The sequence below is a fragment of the Dendrobates tinctorius genome, unplaced genomic scaffold (genome assembly GCF_039654945.1).
Source record: "Dendrobates tinctorius isolate UK_male_01 unplaced genomic scaffold, ASM3965494v1 ptg000140l, whole genome shotgun sequence".
Classification (NCBI taxonomy): Eukaryota; Metazoa; Chordata; class Amphibia; order Anura; family Dendrobatidae; genus Dendrobates; species Dendrobates tinctorius.
The window spans coordinates 13,125,082-13,146,720 of NW_027361808.1; the positions used below are offsets into that span (position 1 = coordinate 13,125,082).

Consider the following 21,639-nt stretch of genomic DNA (forward strand, 5'->3'; position numbering starts at 1 on the left):
AGAGGTAGGCCAGAAAGCAAATTCACAACAGCCGGCACTGCAGATGATCCCTGGGGGAGTAGATGGTGATGGCAGTGCAGATGTTAAACCCTCTCCAACCAGGGCAGACCACCAGAGATTGTGATGCAAGTAGAAGGCACGGAGTAATAAGGCAGGAGTCAAGGAAAGTCACTTTATCATTTACTGTAGTTCAGGTGCAGTTCAGAGGAGATATTACAACTCTCACCAGGTTACAGTCTACTCTGCAGAATGGGCGTTATCTTTCCCTGCTGTGACTCAGTGTAATTTCCTGCTATTCTAATCCCTTCTGGGGCCAAGGCTTCCCAAAGTTTAGAACTTCCCAGTATTGCCTCTACTCACTGTGTATTTCTCCTCCTGCAACTTGCAGCTTGAATCCTTTGTGAAGCAGCTCAAGTTCCCACTTGCACTATCCTTCACTGATCCTAGGTTATTGCAGTGTTTCTGAGGGAAAACACTTTTCTGCTGGTTCTATAATCCCATGCAGTCTCTCAGCTTACCACCCTGCTCTGAAAGCATGGATGGTCTAGGGGATGGTCCCTGATGCTTCTTAGCTCTCACTCCTGGATCGAGCACATGTCTTAACATGGCCTCCGAGACATTCTTCTTCCTTCTTGTTCACTGAAACAACAAGTCCTCTGCTCCTCCCCCTCCCAGTTAGGGTGTGTCTGCAAAGCTCTAAGCTTTAGACAAGTGAGGCAAATTGTGTGTGCGTGATCTCTAGCAGAGAAAGCATAACTCCCATTGCTCACAAAACACATGCAGAACAGTACATATTTAACCCTTTTGTGGCAATAAAGACGCAGGGCACCACATTCCCCCCTAGTTAATGGTAGCATGTTCTTGGGCTACACAAGGAACATGAGCATATAGAAAATGACATAACAGTTAACCTGAGTATAAGTAAACAGTCTCCGTAACTGAGTTGGGTCGTGGATTACAGCCCAAAACCACTTCTGATTGTTTGGATCATCCTTGAGTGCAGCTGCAGGGCACACAGACAATAATATGAAATTCACTGCATTGGCTGTTTTAGATGGCTTCCTGCCAAGGCACAATGAACAGTTTTTCTTCTCAAGTTTAAGAGTCTTTACAAGAGTTCTTGTAGTGGAAAAGGCATACTAACTACTGAAATCTCACATTAGTCCATGTGGGCACAACTTCTTTAACATTTTTAATAATGTTACATAAGGCAAAGTTCAATGTAAGTACAAATCAAAACTAACTTATTAATCTTAGAATATTTTACGAATCAGTTCTATAAATCATTTCTATAGCGAGAAGAGGTTTGGCCCTGTGTGCTATGCTGCGATCTGCACAAAATAGGAATACTAGATGACTTCCTATGACTCTTTGAACCTACCATGGGTACAACAGGTTCACTGCTGACTGTGGGCAAGTTTTCTGACTCCTCCACCGCAAAGCGTTAGTGGTTGGCATTAGCGACTCATTGCTTCTAGAACAATTTGGTGTCTCTGGTAAAGACCTTTGTGGGAACACCATCACTGGAACTACCACTGCGTTGTTAATTTGTGGCCAAGAACTAGGGAATTCACCTTGACCAGTGCGAATCTTGGTATCAGTCTTTTCTTTTAGCTGTGAGTCTTCCTTAGTCTCAACTCTTTCACGCAATTGTGCTGGACATACTTTCAGATTGTCTCTGGATACGGTAGTACACGTTTTTCCGCCGTCTTTGGAGATAGTACACACTTTGCTGTTGTCAGAGCTAGATGGTTGAATAGTGTAAGGCTGAGCCTCCCATTGGTCATCTAACTTGTGGTTTCTTCTCTTTTTCTTCAGCACTTGTTCACCTGTTGGAAAAGGAGTTGCCACAGCATGCCTATTAAAGTTCATTTCCTGTTTTTGCCTAGCTTGCGCAAGACTTTCTTCTACACATTGCTGAACTTTTTGATACTGCAGTCGTCTTTCTGTATTCCAATCCGTGTCCAATTGGCTGGATATGGTTTCAGGAGTTAGGACTCCCATTTCCAGGTCGATGGGGAGTTTACCTGGACGTGCACGCATCAAGTAAGCTGGAGCATATCCTGTTGCGCTGGTTGGGATATAGTTGTACATTTGAATCAATCAGGTAATTTTTCAGGCCATTGGTTCCTTTCTTCCAGTGGTAGGATCTGCAATAAATTGATTACCAGATGGTTCAGTTTTTCGCAAAGACCATTGCCTTGTGGATGGTGTGGTGTAGTTCTGATCTTTTTACATCCATAGAGGGAGCAAAATTCTTGGAAGACTTCTGCTTCGAAGGCTGGACCTCTGTCTGTCAGCACGTGATTTAGGTAGCCATGAGGTCTGCAGAAATATTCTTGGAATGCCTTTGCAGCTGTTCTTGCTGTTTGTTCTTTCACCGGAATGACAACTAGGAAATGGGAATAGTGATCCACTATTGTTAAGGCATAGGTATACCCTGATCGGCTTGGGGTTAGTTGCACGTGGTCTAAGGCCACCAGTTCCCAAGGTTGTTTGGTGATGATGGGCTTCAAGGGGGCCCTTTGATTGGCAGAATTCTTTCTTCTGAGATTACATGGGCTGCATTCTCTACACCACTGTTCAATGGACCGTCTCATACCTGTCCAGAAGAAGCGGTCGCGGATGACTACTTCCAGCTTTTTCCAACCAAAGTGTCTCGCTTGATTGTGGTAAGCTTCCAAGACCATGGGCACGTCTTTTCTGGGGACCACAATCTGCCAGACCAGTTCATGTGTACATGGGTTAATAGCTCTTCCGATCAACTTGCCTTCAAAAAGGAACAGCTTCTTTCTCTTTCCACAACTGTTGGACATCTGCAGGCGCATCAGGAGCTGGAGACGAATCTGCTTCTTCAAGGAGTTCTTTGACCATACATATAGCCGGGTCACTGCTTTGCATCTCTGCCCAACCATGGTCAGGTAGTGGATTAAGGGAAACTTCGTGAACGGCAAGACTGTCGCATGGTTAGAGTCTTGGGAGGCACTGTGGCGGTGAAATGCCGGCACCTCTATTTCTTCCAGGTCTTCTTGATCTTCTGCTGGATCAGGAGCATTTGGTATACGGGACAAGGCATCAGCATTGGTGTTTTTAGTGCCAGCTTGGTATTTGATGACGAACTCATAATTGGACAACCGAGCCATCCATCTTTGTTCCAAGGCGCCGAGCCTGGCGGCCTCCAGATGGGTTAAAGGATTGTTGTCTGTATAGATGGTAAATTTGGATGAGGCCAAATAGTGCTTGAACCTCTCGGTCACTGACCAAACTATAGCCAAGAATTCTAGCGTGAAGGAGCTATAGTTGGTAGGGTTCCTCTCAGTAGGACGAAGCTTCCGACTGGCATAAGCAATGACTTTCTCCTTACCCTGCTGCACTTGAGATAGGACAGCTCCTAACCCAACATTGCTGGCATCGGTGTGCAGGATAAATGGCTGATCATAGTCTGGATATGCTAAGATCTCTTCTCCAGTAAGTGCTTGCTTAAGGCTGTTGAATGACTCATTCAACCTAGCATTCCACTCGATCAGGGGACTCTTGACTATGGCCTTTTTGGGTTGGACAACTAGGAGATCTTGAAGGGGGCTGCCAATTTAGTAAAGTCTTTGATAAAACGTCTGTAGTATCCCACTAGGCATAGGAATTGTCTGACCTCTTGGATGTTGGTGGGTACTTGCCAGTCTCTGATGACAGTCACTTTGTCTGGGTCGGGTGCTACTCCTTCCGAACTCAGGACATGGCCTAAATACTATACTTTGGGCTTTAGGAGATGACATTTAGATGGTTTTACCTTCAAACCGAAGTTGGACAACGCCTCCAAGTCCTCTGCCAAGTGTTGCAGATGTTCCTCATAGGTCCTGGAATATACAATCACATCATCCAAGTACAATAGCACAGTCTCAAAATTCATATGGCCCAGGCAACATTCCATAATTCTCTGAAAGATTCCAGGAGCACTGCTCAATCTGAATGGCATGTAATTAAATTCACATAGCCCCATAGGAGTAGTGAACGCAGTTTTTTTCTTTGTCTGCCTCAGCAACAAGAACCTGCCAGTACCCGCTGGTTAAGTCCAAAGTGGAGAAGTGCCTAGCTGATTTTAACACTGCTAGAGACTCCTCTGTGCAGTAAGGGGTATGCATCTTTGTGAGTAATTTTGTTAAGTTGTCTGTAATCTACACACATGCGCATTGTACCATCTTTCTTTTTGACTAACACCAGGGGAGCTGCCCAAGGACTGTAGCTATCCCTGATTACCCCTGCTTGTTTCATTTCTCTTAGCATACCTTTTTCACACTGATAATGAGCTGGAGGTACAGGACGATACCTTTCTTTGATAGGTGGGTGATCTCCTGTGGGGATGTTATGTTGAAACCCTTTTACCTGCCCAAAATCCAAAGGATGCTTACTGAAAACCCTCTCGTATTCATGCACCACCCGCTGCACTCCATTTTTCTGATGTACAGGAGTGGAGTCAGTGCCAACATGTATCTTTTGGAACCATTCCTCCGTCTGTACAGAAGAGCCATTGCCATCCGTCGCTTCTAACGGAGTCAAAGGTTCTACAGCCTGAATATCGTTGTTGCTGACTGTGAATAGTTTGGCTACGGTTGCATAACGGGGCAAGCAAGCTTCCTCCTCTCCACAGTTCAGAACACATACCGGAACCCTGCCCCTTTTAACATCAACTATTCCCCTGGCTGTCAGCACAGTAGGTCTGCTATCTGAATAGACTGGTTCAAAAAGAGCTTGGCAGTCCCGTCCTCTGATGCCTATGGCTGCACTGCACCAGATGAGGGTCTCACTCCTAGGGGGAAGCATAATGGAGTGGGGTTCACTCACACTTACGCTACCAATCTCTCCACCAGTTAACAACACCTGCTGTTGCTGCACAAGGGCCTTGATATCTTTATTGAGGGCATGCTGTTCTTTGTACGGGGCTGACTCGGCTATGTCTTTCAAAATGGTTATGACCTCACTTAAACAATTTTCAATCACATTTGTGCCCAATGTTATGATAGGTGGACACTCTACTCTTTCCACCTCTATCACCACAAGATCTTGAGCTTTGAGCTCCACCTTCCCCACTTTAAAGACAACCTCTTTGTACCCCACCTGTGTCAGAGGTTGACCATTACTTGCTATTAAAGACAAGTTACCATCAGGAAGTTGGGTGAAATCAGCATCAGTCCAATATCTCTGGTACAGTGTGTGAGGCATTGTGGTTACCTGTGATCCAGTGTCCACGAGGGTGGTGAAGGGGATACCATCCACTACCACAGGTATAAGTGGACATCCTCCATCATACCTGTTTCTCCAGTTAGTTGGACCAGACTGTCTTACTCCTGGGGGTTGGTCCTCGGCCCCAGGAGTCGCCCATTTAAAGGACATTCTCTTTCGACGTGATCCACCTTATGGCACCATCTGCAGATGGGTCTCCCAGAAGAGTCAAATCGGTCTGTTGTTCTCCTGCCGGTGCGAGTCAGTCGTCGCTGATGTTGCGGCATCCTCTTTGGCCGTCGCCATGAGAGATCATCCGGGCTTGATGCTAATTGGATCCTCTCTGTGGGGGAACAAGTCTGGAGAGTCTGAACAGTTTTACATAGAGCAGCCATATTTTTAGTCAGTTTCTGTACTTGCAGCCATAAATCTGCAGTAGAATCATCAATTGGAATCTGCACATGCTGAACTGCTGGCACCTGAGTTGATACTGCCCCCTGGTGGTATGGAACTGCTGGATGTTTAACTGGCTCAGTGCAGACATAGGTAGATTCTCTTAAAATACGGATGGATCTGTCCTTAAACTGAACAAAGTCCATGTCAGGGTTCCGCAATGACATCATGCGCAGTTGTGCCTTACTGGAATTAGACAGAAGACCTTCTATAAACTGTTCTTTCAGCATTTTGTTCTCATCTCTTACACTGTCTGGATGAATTTGTTTAATGGTTTGCAGCGCCTCCTGCAGGTTAAGAGTCTCCAATAGTGTCCTGTGATTTCTGTCTGCAGCTGAAAAATCGCATTTTTATTTCTGAAGCAGAACAGGTGTCAAAAGTATCCTTTAATTTAGCAAAAATGTCTTTTACAGTTTTTTTTATCAGTTGCTGGCCAAGATATAACTTCTCTTTGAGCAGCGCCATTGAGCTGACCTATAAGTATACTGACTTTCTGCTCCTCTGACATAGGGTAAATTTCAAAAATGCAGCGCAGCTTCTCTTTAAAGTCACTTAAGGTGTGCGATTCGCCAGTGTACTGTGGCAGCCATGTCGCACCAGGTATATAAGGCATGGTGAGAGGCAATATGGGAGCTCCAGCTGCTGCACCCTGAGCGTCGCCGGGATTAGACATGTTCCCCCGTTAACCTTTGCAGGGGTGCGACTCACTGCTTCAGTTGCTGCAGGTCGTTGCTCCTGTAGGACTTTAGGCACGCATGGTAATCCTGTTCGAATCCTATTCGTGATGCCAAAAATGACGCGCCCCAGGGGCCTTGGGATATTCAGTACCGAGCCTATTAACTTCAATGGGAGATGTCACAGTGGCGGTGACCCAGTCCGAGGCCCCAGGCGGTCATGTAAAAGGGGTAGAATTGGATGGGGATAAAGTTTATGTAGTGATTCGTGATGCCAGTTGGAATGTTTAACTGTAGTATAGCTGGCACTGCAGATGATCGCTGGGGGAGTAGATGGTGATGGCAGTGCAGATGTTAAACCCTCTCCAACCAGGGCAGACCCCCAGAGATTGTGATGCAAGTAGAAGGCACGGAGTAATAAGGCAGGAGACAAGGAAAGTCACTTTATAATTTACTGTAGTTCAGGTGCAGTTCAGAGGAGATATTACAACTCTCACCAGGTTACAGTCTGCTCTGCAGAATAAGAGTTATCTTTCCCTGCTGTGACTCAGTGTAACTTCCTGCTATTCTTATCCCTTCTGGGACCAAGGCTTCCCGGAGTTTAGAACTTCCCAGTATTGCCTCTACTCACTGTGTGTTTCTCCTTCAGCAACTTGCAGCTTGAATCCTTTGTGAAGCAGCTCAAGTTCCCACTTGCACTATCCTTCACTGATCCTAGGTTATTGCAGTATTTCTGAGGGAAAACACTTTTCTGCTGGTTGTATAATCCCACGCAGTCTCTCAGCTTACCACCCTGCTCTGAAAGCATGGATGGTCTAGGGGATGGTCCCTGATGCTTCTTAGCTCTCACTCCTGGATCGAGCACATGTCTTAAGATGGCCTCCAAGATGTTCTTCCTCCTTCTTGTTCACTGAAACATCAACTCCTCTGCTCCTCCCCTTCCCAGTTAGGGTGTGTCTGCAAAGCTCTAAGCTTCAGACAAGTGAGGGAGTGAGGCAAATTGTGTGTGTGTGTGGTCTCTAGCAGAGAAAGCATAACTCCCATTGCTCACAAAACACATGCAGAACAGTACATATTTAACCCTTTTGTAGAGATAAAGACACAGGGCGCCACATATAAAAATTTGATTCTTTAGATGTTGTATTAGTCGTGCCTGATGAAGAGACATTTGCAATGTGTTACCATCTTTTCAGTTAGCCAATAAAAGGTATCAACCACTGAGGACTCTCAATTCTAAATATTTTTCTATCTACTGGCCAACACGGTACAAAGATATATATCTTTTCTGTATAGAAATCTCATGTGCACTGTGCGTGTATGTGCGCCTGCAGCTCACCCGCGGAGACGAATATGAGGCACATCTTTCAGGACCGCAGCATGTCTATTTATCTTGCGGAGACACCAGTCTCCACAACAGAAATTTCACCAATAGAAATGTATTGGGTGTGGTAAATCCACATGGTTCAGAGATCACATGCAGATTTACCTGCGTTCAACAGAACGCAGCGTTTTAGACTAAGCTAAAATACGCTGCATCCAAAGCGCTGCTACTGCCGGATCATGGGCACATAGCCTAAGTGACGTCACCACTCTTTTTTTCTTATTTGCTGGGTTGCTGCGACAGATCGCTACACAGTCAGAATAAAAGCTGATATCTAACATGCTAAGGTTGCAGAGAACAGACTAATCAGAGGGCTGTGAGTGTGTACTAATGAATTCCAACTTTCCTGCCTGCTCTCACAGCTTGACACTGATGAAGAAAAATGAGGACTTTTCATATTCTCCTTGTGTGAATTTTTTCACATTTTTCAGAAGCGGCTCCGGCTAGTTTCAGCTGTCATAGGCGATAAATGAAGCTGTTTGCTTTTATTTCTTTTCTAACAAGATAAAAGGCAATGTGTGTTTGGAAAAAAACCCACTAAACAAAATTGGATTTTGCACAGATCATGATATTAGCTGAGAAAACATATAAACCACGCTAGTATAGATTATGCATGAGTGCACTCAAAATGCATCCAGGGATCAGGAACAGAAATGTCAAATGTACAAAGTGTTGATGACATAAATTGCCAAATCAGGCGATTTTATTATGTACAGATTTATTAAGCAGCAATTTTGCCCTGTCAGGAGAATACATGTCCCTTCAACCCATGTCTTAAGTATGCTGTTTGTTTAGTTGATTCAGACAGAATTGCCATTCATCCACTTACCATTGGATTGGTGTGAAAGTTGTGTATGGGCTTAAGGTGGACGTACACACATAAAAATAATGTCACACAAACTGGACGATTTTGTTGGGCCAGGCCGATCAATTGTGTATGGGATCGCTCACCTACATATTCTGAAAGTAGGATTGGGCAGATGCATTTCAACATACATAATTGTTTTATATGTTGCTACCGGAGATGCTTGGTTGCAAGTTATTTTCCTCTCACCAGTCGGTACATGCATGATTGCCAAAGATGACAATGCATTTGCATTGTGTATTGCATTGTATATTACTTCATTTTACTTAAGTCCTGCACAATTTTAAAAAGTGGGTGGGCTTATTGGGGCATTACCAACCTTAGCCCAGCTTTTTAACTAGAATTTATGATATAAACAGACAAAATGATAGACAAAATCTACATTTGCTCCTACATTTGCTATTAGTTGGAAAATATTTTGTTTTTCAGTCCACTGGTGGACAGTATATGTGTCATTTTTATAAAGAGGCATGTCTCCATCGGGCCTTTGATTAAGACCCACTCCACAAACTTGTATACCCTTGCAGGAATCTCAAAAACCCCGACCTACAATCACTTTCTGAATCCCTTCTCCCTTTTACAGACACAATGCAGATGCTGCTGCCGCTTTATATAACACCAGAAAAGCTGCAGCACTCGAATTGGTAGCCCCTTTTACATACCAAAGTTCGCACACTCAACAAGCAATCCTGGCACACCAGCCTGACTAAAGAACTGAGATGGTCATCCAGGATTGCTGAGCAGAGATGGAAAAGATCCAACTCGAATAAGCACATCATCACATTCAAACTGTCCCTCATTACTTTCAAGTCCATGCTCACTGCAGCAAAACAAATATACTTCTCATCTATCATATAATCTCTGTCTCACAACCCTTAACACAAACCTCCTCTTTCACCTCTAATCTCAGATGAACACTTTGCCTCATTCTTCAAGCAGAAGATCTACAAAATCAGCCCCCACTGCCCCTCCTCATAACTACTCAGCCCTCCTCCTCCAAAACCAGGGTCTCCACCATTACAGAAGATCAACTTTCCTCTTTACACTCCAAATCACATCTCACCACCTGAGAACTTGATCTGATCCCGTCCCACCTCATCTTAAACCTCACCACAGTCTTCATTGCAACCCTAACTCATCTCTTCAATTTATCACTAACAACTGGTGTCTTCCACTCATGCTTCAAACATGCCTCAATCACAGCTCTCCTCAAAAAGCCCTCCTTTGACCCATCCTCTCTGTCTAACTATTGCCCCATATCACTTCTACACTATGTGTCAAAACTACTGGAATAACACGTCCATTTTGAACTGTCCTCACACCTGTCACGCTCGGATATGGGTAAATCCAGTGGACGACACAGCATATAAGTAAGACAGGATGGAAAAAGGAGAGGAAGGGTCTAACGATGGAGAGCGTGGGAGGGACACCTCATGACATCAACCTGTGTCTATCCCTAAGGTTTCTTTTACATTTACTGTGTTTTTTGCGGCCCATTATTGCGGCCCATTTTTGCGGGCCGTATCGCCGCAATTTTCACGGTCAGCCGCAATAACGGACCGCAAAAAACTTGTGGATCGCTGTTTTTCAGCTTTCCAATACTATTGAAGTAGTATTGGAAAAAAACCGGAGTTCCGCAACACCGGAAGTGACGGTGCACCGCCAAACCAAACTACTGTTTTTGTTTTAGTGGCCCCATTGATTTTCAATGGGGGCCATGTCCGTACGCTGTGAAAAAGATCGAGCAAGCTCGATCTTTTTTCATGGCCGCAAACACGGCCCTCACGGCCTTATGGCACACCGTGGAATTTTTGCGGGCCAATTTTGCGGCCCCATAGAAATCTATTGGGGCCTCAAAAACACGGTAAGTGTAAAAGAAGCCTTAGCTTCCTTAATGACGGGCCCTTCACCCCACAGCCGTCACGTGCCTAGTCCCTGTCTGTCACCTCTTTGTACCCTCGTTGTACCCTGGTCGGCAAGGATACTAGTTTCACCACTGCAGATGGTAACACACAGGGGAAGAAACAAACAGGGGACAGACAAAAAGAAAACTACTCAGCTTAGGGTCTGCTGCTAAGCTCCACAGCAGTAAAGTAAATAGCATCAGGATAGCAGAACTCCCACGGAAGCAACACCACCGTCAAAGGCGAACTCCACACACCAAGCTGGTCTGCATAGAAAAAAAACTCTAAGACCGACGATCAGATTATGAATCATGTGACTATTTAAAGGGAGGTGGGATTAGTTACAAACCAACATCAGCTGACCAGCCTAAAAGACAACTTCCAAAAAAGTCACCAACGACCTACTAACTGCCAAACGCAAGCGACACCACTCTATCCTCTTCTTGGACCTGTTATCTGCCTTTGACACAGAGGACCATTTGACATGTTCTATAGCCATATTAGATTTTTCCAATGTATCCCTCCTACTCTGGAAAGCTCTTACCCAACACACCAGATTCTCGCCTACCGTGGAAACCTTCAAAAGGAACCAAAAAGTTGCACCACCAGCTGTACCATCACCCATTCCTTGTAGATAGTGAGCCCTCAAGGGCAGGGTCCTCTCTCCTCCTGTACCAGTCTGTGACTTGTTTTCTTCAAGATTATTGCACTTGTTTTTTGTTATGTATACCCCTTTTCCCCTTTTTCCATGGAATAAATGGTGCCATAATAATAAATAATATTAATAAGAATATAAAACTATGCTTCTTACCTTCCTGTATTCACTATAGAAGCCATTAATGAATTAATTACAGGAAGTTAACTCTACTTAATACAAAAGCCTTCGTCATTGTGTGCTGGACTCTAGATTCATTTTGGATACCTCTACCTAACGTGCAATGTATATCAAGAAGATCTATGCTACAACATTTTACAATATAGAACACAATAGTAATACAAAAGTACAATGTTTATTCACTTCTCACTGCTACTTCCAATTAGAAGGTATACAGAGAATGACAACACAGTGCCAGTCAAATCAAGATGTATGATCCAGGGTGCAAAAATGGGAAAATATTGGAAGCAGCCTCTGTGTTTTACTAGCTACAACTCCTTTATTGGTGGGGGTATATTGGCAATCAGACTTCCACCTCTAATAAGCTATACACCATATATTACAAAGTTTAAGACAGAAAACTAATTTATTTTACATTTGGGCAAAGTAATATAATTGTCTCATATTCAGTCCAAAACAGAATTTAAAACAAATATTTTGAAATTTATTAATTACCCAATACATTGGTCATATATTTCTTGCTTAAGAACCTAACATATTGTAGTTAATTTTAATGTCATCTGTTCCAGTCCCCTTACTGGATTGCTAACATTGAATAGATAAAATTGCATTTTCTAATACTGACAGTCATTTCATGTTGCTTACTTGTATGGTATGTGTTTGCTGCCATTGACCAGAGCGAGAATGACATTGCCAAGTGCAGACAGAGAGAGACACAAGCCCGTGCTACTATCTCTATTTTTACTCTGCACCTTTACGCAGCTTCCCAGATCAATAAGATGCAATCGACTGCGACCTCCCGACACTGCCAAGAGAAAGGAAGCCAGGTTAACCTTTAAGAAGTGTTGCACGCTCCAATATATACAGTGTCATTACAATTTTTTGCACTCACAGCATTAAAACGATAGGGAAAATGTTTCATAAATGACATACTGGACTAAGACCCGAAAACTGTCCCAAGTGACATGTACCAGATGTATACAAGTATTTCTAAGAATATATTTTAAAAATGCCTCCCTTTAAACAAAAAACTATGATTTACATGTATTTTTTATCTCTTTCTTGGCAATGTTTTTTTTCCATTTTACAATTCAAAAAAAAATATAATCTTGCATTTTTTGCCATTTTTACATTGACCACTTTTTAGACTCATATTTCCAGACCTTTCTGTAATGGTTAGCCAGCAAAGCTCCATATTACTAGAGATAGGATTATAATGGCAAGTAATACCTCTATACTCAGCTCATTATACACCTCAATACAAAAGACGTTCAGGATCAGATCATTGTGGCTATGTACATGTGTTGTTTCCTGAAGCAATCAGAAGCTAAAGTCTAAAAAATTCACAGTGGCCAGTGTGAAAATTGTAAGAGTTCTATTTTTTTTATTTTTAATACAGATTGTCTTATGGGGAAAAAAACATTGCTATTTTTTTTTTTCTAAATACATGTAACACAAGAAAACTCTGATTTAAACAATTGGTCATTTTCTGATGATATGCTCCCTTTACGATCATCTACTATCCAACTGTATGAGCTTGTAGTGTAACAAATGCATGAATGCATGATCTGAACTATTGATAACACAATGGAAATGGTCAGAGATTATTTGCCTACATATACTTCTAAATAGCTTCTTCCAGACAGTTTAGCTAAGAAAGCGAATGTACATAAATTCCTTTGCTATGTTGCCATCTGCCTATACCACAACGCTAATACCAATACCTAGCTAGAGCACATTGTTCCACTATTCCACAAGTGAACAGAGCAAATCTCGATACAGTATTCACAGCTGCACAGCAACACAATCAGACAAAGCCTGGTCCATTCAGTATGGTTTGGGCACTAAAAGTGAACTAAATTTGATTTTACTTCCTAATACATCTGCATTGGAACTTAATTAAAAATGGAAATACATTTAAATATACTTTCATTAAGATGGATGCATGAAAGATAGGTAAAAGTAAAACCCAAGTCTGTTACCATCACCCTTTCACAGGAAATCTGCTATGTATGTCCTATTGTTATTCATGCAGGTATTATATAAAATTATCACTTCACTTTTCTACTTTCCATAAAATGGTTTATTTGTGCTAGACTCATCATTCATGGCTTTCCTTTATCGAGTAGGGTCTACAGAACATGACTGTCATTCGAGAGTTAGATGGAAGCAAATAATTCTTCTGCTTTCTTCTTATACTTGGTTGTCATCAATCAACTGGAAAATAAATCCATCCAACACAGAGCTGAGCGTGAACTCTTACTGTTCCTTTCAGTTAAAATTGCTTTTGTTTAAATCTTCTAGTCTTTGGTTACGTCTTGTCACTTTCGATCAACCTCGGCTCACATGTAGGGCTCTTGCTATATGCTGATTTTATATCTTGTTGAAATCCACTGACCGGTCATTGACTGTCTGTAATTGTCATTGGGAAGGGTTTATTTGCTATAATATTGGTAATACTCCATGCAGTAAAATATTAAAAACTGAGAGTTCTCAGCGGTTGATACCTTTCAATGGCTAACTGAAAAGACGGTGACAAATAGCAAGATTTCCAGACTAATCAGGTCTGTTCATCAGGCATACTTTTTTTTTATATCTGAAAAAACGGTCTCGGAAGAAGAGACCTCAGTATTCTGAAAATCTTGATATTTGTAACCATTTTTTGAGTTAGTCATTAATAAATATAATTTTTATTTCTATAGCGTCAATATATTCCTCAGCACTTCACAATTCAGAGAGTACATAAACAGACAACATCAGATATTAAAGAGTAAAACATAATTTAACAGACACATATAGTAGAAATGAGTGAACCCATGGATGTTCGGATTTACCGGGTTCAACGAGGCTCGGGTCCGAACTTCACCTTGAACTTGACCTTAGAACCAAACGCAATAGAAATCAATGGGGACCTGGATTTCTGTGCTTAAACCCCTTTTCAACATCAGGCATAATAGTACGCCGACGTCGGACTCCCTCCATTTGAAGTGGGCTCTGGTGGTGAATCCACATCTTTCCTGGGAGATGTCAGCTATTTTGAACATGTATTAACCCGTTAAATGCATTTAACTTGTGCTTCTGGCCATCGGGCCGGAAATCCACACACCGGTGACCCCTTCACATGGTTCTTAGGCATGACTACCAGGGGTCTTCTGGAGACCTCTATGGTTGTCACTGCCGGCTTGCTGTGAGCGGCACCCGGTGGTCGGTGCTCATAGCAAGTGAGTAATTGTACTACATTGTCACGTTCCATGTTGGGAGTTGTGGCAGTTCTGGTTCCACTCACATTAAAATTTTTTCCCTTCGGGCCAGCAGGAGTTAAATGCAGTTTTTCCTCGCTGGAAAGCTGGTGTTACTGCAGTGCTGCTGGGTCAGCTGATGTTGTTGGTGACCACTCCCACATCCTTTAAAAGGTCACCTGACGCATCACCTGACTGTTGGTGATACAGTTCCTCTTTGGAGACCAACCTTTACAGAAGCAGCTCTATGGTGTTTGGAGTCCTGTTGCTGTGCTATATGTGGTGTGGAGTTAAGCAGCGGTGTGCACAAGCTAAGTGCTGAGTTTTTGTTACCTTGTTCCTTTTGTTGTTTGTCCATTTCCCTATTGGTATTGAGTTCCCCTCACTCACATTTTGTGTCATCCTGTTAATTTTCTTTGTGGTGCATTTTACTTTGTTCATCTCTGGGGTGGGGGTTGGGGGTCTAGCTTAGGGCTAGAAAGGAGATAGGAACAGGTCGGTGACTTGGGCCTCCCTACCTTCAAGGGTACCCCCAAGTTAAGGAAAGACAGGGCTCCCCCCTAGCCTGAGAGGCAGTTCAGGGGCCCAGGTTCCTCATCTCCTGTTTTCCCATTACTGCCTCGTGACATTCATAGAGGTGATGTGATCATCGCCTGTATGTAGCACAGCCAATCGGGTTATGGCAGCTTCTAGTCTCCCATGGAGGCTATTGAAGCATGCTAAAAGTAAAAAAAACAAATGTTTTTAAAAGTATAAAAAAAATAAAAGTTCAAATCACCCCCCTCTCGCCCCATTCTAAATAAAACAATAAAAAAAATCAAATATACACATATTTGGTATCGCCGCATTTAGAATTGCCTGATCTATCAATAAAAAAAGGATTGACCTGATCGCTAAACGGCGTAGCGAGAAAAAAAGTAAAAATGCCAGAATTACGTTTTTTTTGGTCACTGTGACACTGCATTAAAATGCAATAGCAGGCAATCAAAAGATTGCATCTGCACCAAAATGGTATCATTAAAAGCATCAGCGTGGCACGCCAAAAATACGCCCTCATCCAAACCGAGATCACAAAAAATGGAGATGCTACGAGTATTGGAAAATGGCGCAATGTTTTTTTAACAATGTTTGAATTTTTTTTCTCCACTTAGATAAAAAAGAACCATGACATGTTTGGTGTCTATGAACTTGTAATCACCTGGAGAATAATAATGACAGGTCAGTATTGAGTGCAGTTACTGAATATATATTTCAGTAGGCCAACATTTTGGATTTTAAAATCATTTCTCAAGCTAGTGATATTCAAATTGAGATAATGACTTTTGAGTTTTCATTGGCTGTAAGTGATAATCATCAACATTAACAGAAATAAACACTTGAAATAGATCACTCTGTTTGTAATGACTCCATATAATATTTTAGTTTCACTTTTTGCATTGAAGAACTGAATTAAATTAACTTTTTGATGATATTCTAATTTTGTGAGAAGCACGTGTAATACAATGGAATTTTTCATAGTTGAAGTGTTAGAAATACAGCACAAAAGTGGATTAAATACCCACAAATTCTCACGATACAGAGTAGCAAATCAGCAATAGAGAAATAACATAAAACATAACTTTTAATAATAATGTAAACGCTACCAATGATAGTAGTGCAAGTAAATCACTAGATCAAATGCCACAAATCATAATGGAGGTAACTGTATAAGTCTCTGTAACAGATTACTACCAATATATACATGTGGCTATTCCAAGTCCAAAATTTTGAGAGATTGGACCAAAAAGGTACTTGGACTAAACCAGTGCAAAAAAGGCCAAGTAAAAAATGAACAGTTTCCTTATCAGAGGAACTAAAGAGACCTCTACCCTGTAAAGGTTATCAAGGAATATGCCTATTCATGTATATAACAAAGACATCATAATAATAAGACCATCAACATAATGTGAAAAGGAAAGATCTCACCACATGAAGATGGAGGATGTCCAGGATCAGATGTCCCATCAGAGTCATATCAGGTCAGGAAGAAAAGGGGGTTCACCCTATACAAGCCCTGTTTGAGCTACAAAAACTGACACCCATGACTCCCGCCCTAACAAGGGCAGTCCACATCTAATCCCTATAAACCATAGCCCTACAAAGTCCCTGTGCACCCCGACGCGTTTCGTCACTTAATGACTCTTCAGGGGACCTATTAGCACAAATTGGGCATCATCACAGAGTATACAGGCTGCCTCCTAAGATGACAATGGAGTCCATTGTCATCTTAGGAGGCAGCCTGTATACTCTGTGATGATGCCCAATTTGTGCTAATAGGTCCCCTGAAGAGTCATTAAGTGACGAAACGCGTCGGGATGCACAGGGACTTTGTAGGGCTATGGTTTATAGGGATTAGATGTGGACTGCCCTTGTTAGGGCGGGAGTCATGGGTGTCAGTTTTTGTAGCTCAAACAGGGCTTGTATAGGGTGAATCCCCTTTTCTTCCTGACCTGATATGACTCTGATGGGACATCTGATCCTGGACATCCTCCATCTTCATGTGATGAGATCTTTCCTTTTCACATTATGTTGATGGTCTTATTATTATGATGTTTTTGTTATATACATGAATAGGCATATTCCTTGATAACCTTTACATGGTAGAGGTCTCTTTAGTTCCTCTGATAAGGAAACTGTTCATTTTTTACTTGGCCTTTTTTGCACTGGTGGGATGCACAGGGACTTTGTAGGGCTATGGTTTATAGGGATTAGATGTGGACTGCCCTTGTTAGGGCGGGAGTCATGGGTGTCAGTTTTTGTAGCTCAAACAGGGCTTGTATAGGGTTAACCCCCTTTTCTTCCTGACCTGATATGACTCTGATGGGACATCTGATCCTGGACATCCTCCATCTTCATGTGGAGAGATCTTTCCTTTTCACATTATGTTGATGGTCTTATTATTATGATGTCTTTGTTATATACATGAATAGGCATATTCCTTGATAACCTTTACAGGGTAGAGGTCTCTTTAGTTCCTCTGATAAGGAAACTGTTCATTTTTTACTTGGCCTTTTTTGCACTGGTTTAGTCCAAGTACCTTTTTGGTCCAATCTCTCAAAATTTTGGACTTGGAATAGCCACATGTATATATTGGTAGTATTCTGTTACAGAGACTTATACAGTTACCTCCATTATGATTTGTGGCATTTGATCTAGTGATTTACTTGCACTACTATCATTGGTAGCTTTTACATTATTATTAAAAGTTATGTTTTATGTTATTTCTCTATTGCTGATTTGCTGCATAGTTGAAGTGTACCTATGATAAAAATTACAGACCTCTCCATTCTCTGTAGGTGGGACTATGTGTAAAATCGGCAGTGTGTCAAATACTTATTTTCTCCACTGTGGATATTTATAAACAGCTCTATAGGTACTGTATATATTGTATTGCATTTTAATCAGTGTCACTGATATTAATGATTTTATTCTGTGTATGTGTTGGCTAGCTGATGTTTGGTTTTTCTTTGATGATGCAGGATATCAGATCCTTCTTTTTTCAAAAAAGTGTATAGATGATCTAATTCTAGACTGCAGATTTTTAATACAATTATTATTCTGTACGTAGTATTCATTATTCTGTTTCAAAATGGATGGAATTATGAACAAGTACAAAATGCATGAACAAGACGTAAGCCATTAAAGGTCTAAACTTATTAACAATTTTTGACTCTTGGTACATTCCCCGTCACTATGTTTCACACAGGTATAGAGCGTGCACACAGCAGGAAAGTGAGAAGGTTTACATTTGTTCAGTTTTTCATGCTAGATTTACACTTACTGCCTCCTTTCCCACTTTTCTCCATACGATACTGATAAATATGCAGAGTAAAGAGCATGTGAGAGTTTCTGTGGTCATCTTCATCACAATCCCGTTGGCTGCATTTGCGTGAGGCAATAGCAGCATCCAGGAAAAAGGCAGCTTTCTCAGCAGTTGGTGCTCGCAGTTCACTCTGGTTCTGCAACTAAACACAAAGGAAATATACTATAAGCGATACTTAAGTTATTTCTACAGTTTTAGAATAGTGGAGGCAGACTTTGTGGGCACAGAAACTCAGTAACACTGATGAACTGGTGTAGAAGAAGTCCAAGGCGTCTTTAAAGTTACAGGTAGGAACCAAGTCAAGCGCAGAACTGATCAACTACTTTCTCACAGCATCTCTAACATGAGAAGATGCTTTCTAAATATGAAAATATACATATAAAATATATTATTTTAAAATATTACAGTGTACTATTATGATATATAATATATTATAGTATACAATGTGTGTATGAAATATTGATTGGATTTAGAGTTCTGTTTTATCCTGTCACATTGCATTTTATTAATTGATACACGTAAATCATTAAAGGGGGTTATCTGAGACTACCAATCTGTGTTGCCCTGCAATAATCTCTCCTGGGTCAGAGCAGTCATGCCATCAATTCTCTTGTTTCTTGTGGTCACGTCGACATAGCAGTTTCTTCTCTTCCACTCTGCTCTTTCGAGAAGGCATCACTGTCAATGTCATGTTGATTGACAGCCGACTACCCTCTACTTTAGACTGAGCTGACTGTCAATGAATATGACATTGGCAGTGACACCCTGTTGATGAAGCAGAGTGGAAGAGAAGGAACTGCTGTGTCAACGTGACGCCACAGTAGGCAGGAGAATCACCAGTAGGAGCAGTGCATGACCACTCTAACCTGGGAGAGATCGTTGCATGGCAAAACAGACAGATAGTTAGCAACTATCTGCCGATAAGTGCTTAGCCCCATAGGGAAAAAAATGTCCCGGAAAAACCCTTTAACACTTCTATTTTATAGAACATTCTTACTTCTCAGCATTTGTTTCCGCACTAGGAAACAACTTTTGCATACTGTAGTTCTGTATATAAAACACATGTAATACACTCCTCAATGTTGAAATTGCAGCACAAAAAAGGAAAATTCGTGGAATTGCCGACAAATGATGGACCAGATATGCTCGATGGAAGACAAGTCCAGAGATGCCGTAGGCCATGGTAGCAGATTTAGTCCTTACAGGCTGCTTATAGCATGTGCGCTGGTAATATCGTATGGAAAAATGGCACCTGGGACACTTCGGAGAAGTGGCCATACAACTGGCTCCACCACCAAAACATTGTAAAGCTGAGCTGTTAGTGTACCTGGCGTACATATTACAGTGGTCTAGAAACCATACATTATGCCACCTGCAGCAAAAACACTGTCAAAGTACTGGAGAGGAGGTATGTTACACTAAGGGTGTTAGCTTCATTGATAGCAATGTAGCAAATGCTCCAGCACACCAAGTGACTCAGCCATGTTTAGTTGGTAGGTTGACTGAACTCCTGTACAGTGGGAGGAGTCCAGAGGATACACACCTAGACTTCTAGAGCATTCAGGGTGGGGTGGGCCTGGAGGTGCAAGCTCTGCAACTGTGTTTTCATGTTAAGGGAAGTTGAACCTTTTGCAGTTTGTTCATGAAGTGGGCAGATTCCGGTAGCAACAAGGACTGTGCCACACATTATGTTTTTGTTTTCCTGTTAGGCCAGTAAGGCCGGGTTTGTTTTACTAACGTTGCACTGGTTTATGCAGTATTTTTAATAAACCAGTGGAAGATTTTAAAAGACAATGTTCCTGTGTCTACTTCTATGTGTAGCCAACTGTGCCGATTGTTCACACACCCTAAACCATGTTCCCAGTAGTAGGACCAGTATGATGTTCCCTCATGAAGACCTCCCCATGGCATTCCCCACATTGTCTCCAGACTGATCTTTGGCTAACATTGCATCCAATACAAAAGTGTGACTCTTCGCTGAAGTGAAAGACCTTCAATCCTGCCTCCATTGCTGTCTTGCTTGCACCATAGCCTGCGGTCTCTCCAGACTTCTTCTCCATCGAGCACATCTAGGATGACATTAGCCAGCACTGCAAAGGGAGCAGAGAGCTGCAGGTCTTGATGATTTGCATGCTCAATCTTGGCAGAACAGACTGAGTTTTTTATTTGACTCTCCCAACTCTCTGCCAATAGATGTTGACATAAGAAAGAATAATCAAGCATGTCAAATTTCAATGCTTGATACTTACTTTTTTTTCTTGAGGGACCCAAGCTGCAATTAGAAGTGTCTAAAAATATCTCACCTCTTTCTCTATTCTGAACACGTGTACGTGTATGTAAGAATCGTGAGGAACTAGCATTCATCCGACAGGCATTCTGTACGTGTATATAAGAATCACGAGGAACTAGCATTCATCCGACAGGTATTCTGTACGTGTATATAAGAATCACGAGGAACTAGCATTCATCTGACAGGTATTAAAAGTGTATAGGAACCTTACAAATGGCTGCACTGTATATGGATTCCATTGGATTTTAGTAACCTAATTATTGGAATACAGGTGGCTTAAAATCTCCCCTCCCCTTCCCTCCTTTCTCTTCCTAACAAACATGATGTTTTATTGGACATCATACTTATATTTTATGATAAATTGATGCCGATACTGTCCTGTTTACTCTTTTTTTTGTATCTTTGTAATTGATAATGATATAATCCTTCAATAAAAAAAAAAGAAGAGGCAGTTCAACCTGACCTAATTATACACGCACGCAGCCATTTCAGATAAAGCGTATGAATGAAGTATCTAAACGGCAGGTGCTTTTATTATCAGATTGCACAATATGTTATATGTCACTATTTTCTAGCATCATCTATACAAACTGCAGCAGACAAATTCGTTTAGATAAGTGATACAGAATTCTTTTCTATCACTCAATTTTCACCATTCCGGAGCTGCCAAGGATCAGATACAGAAAGAAAACAGACGGCCATGGATCGTAGATTGATTTATAATGTAATAGAACAACTCAAAACTCAAATTAATTGTTTTAGACTTTTCAAAGCCTGCACTTGACATCCCCCTTTGAAAGATATACTGGAGCTGCCACCTTTTCCTATCTACCAAGATGATTGATTTTGGTGCTTGATACATTTCTAATTTACTGCTACTCATCATAAGTTTTATTATCATGGTTCACTGCACAGCAGC

The 21,639-nt window shown here is 41.7% G+C and overlaps 1 protein-coding gene across 1 annotated transcript in view; it reads right to left on the reverse strand.

Annotated features, from left to right (window-relative positions):
• The window catches only part of KIF26B (kinesin family member 26B), a 641,515-nt gene that overhangs the window by 64,212 nt on the left and 555,664 nt on the right, over positions 1 to 21,639 (reverse strand). Inside the window, exons 9-10 of the mRNA XM_073545144.1 lie at positions 18,389 to 18,572; positions 11,975 to 12,134 (exon numbers count right to left, since the gene is read on the reverse strand). Coding sequence (XP_073401245.1) covers positions 11,975 to 12,134; positions 18,389 to 18,572 — 344 coding nt within the window. The remainder of the gene's footprint in view (positions 1 to 11,974; positions 12,135 to 18,388; positions 18,573 to 21,639) is intronic.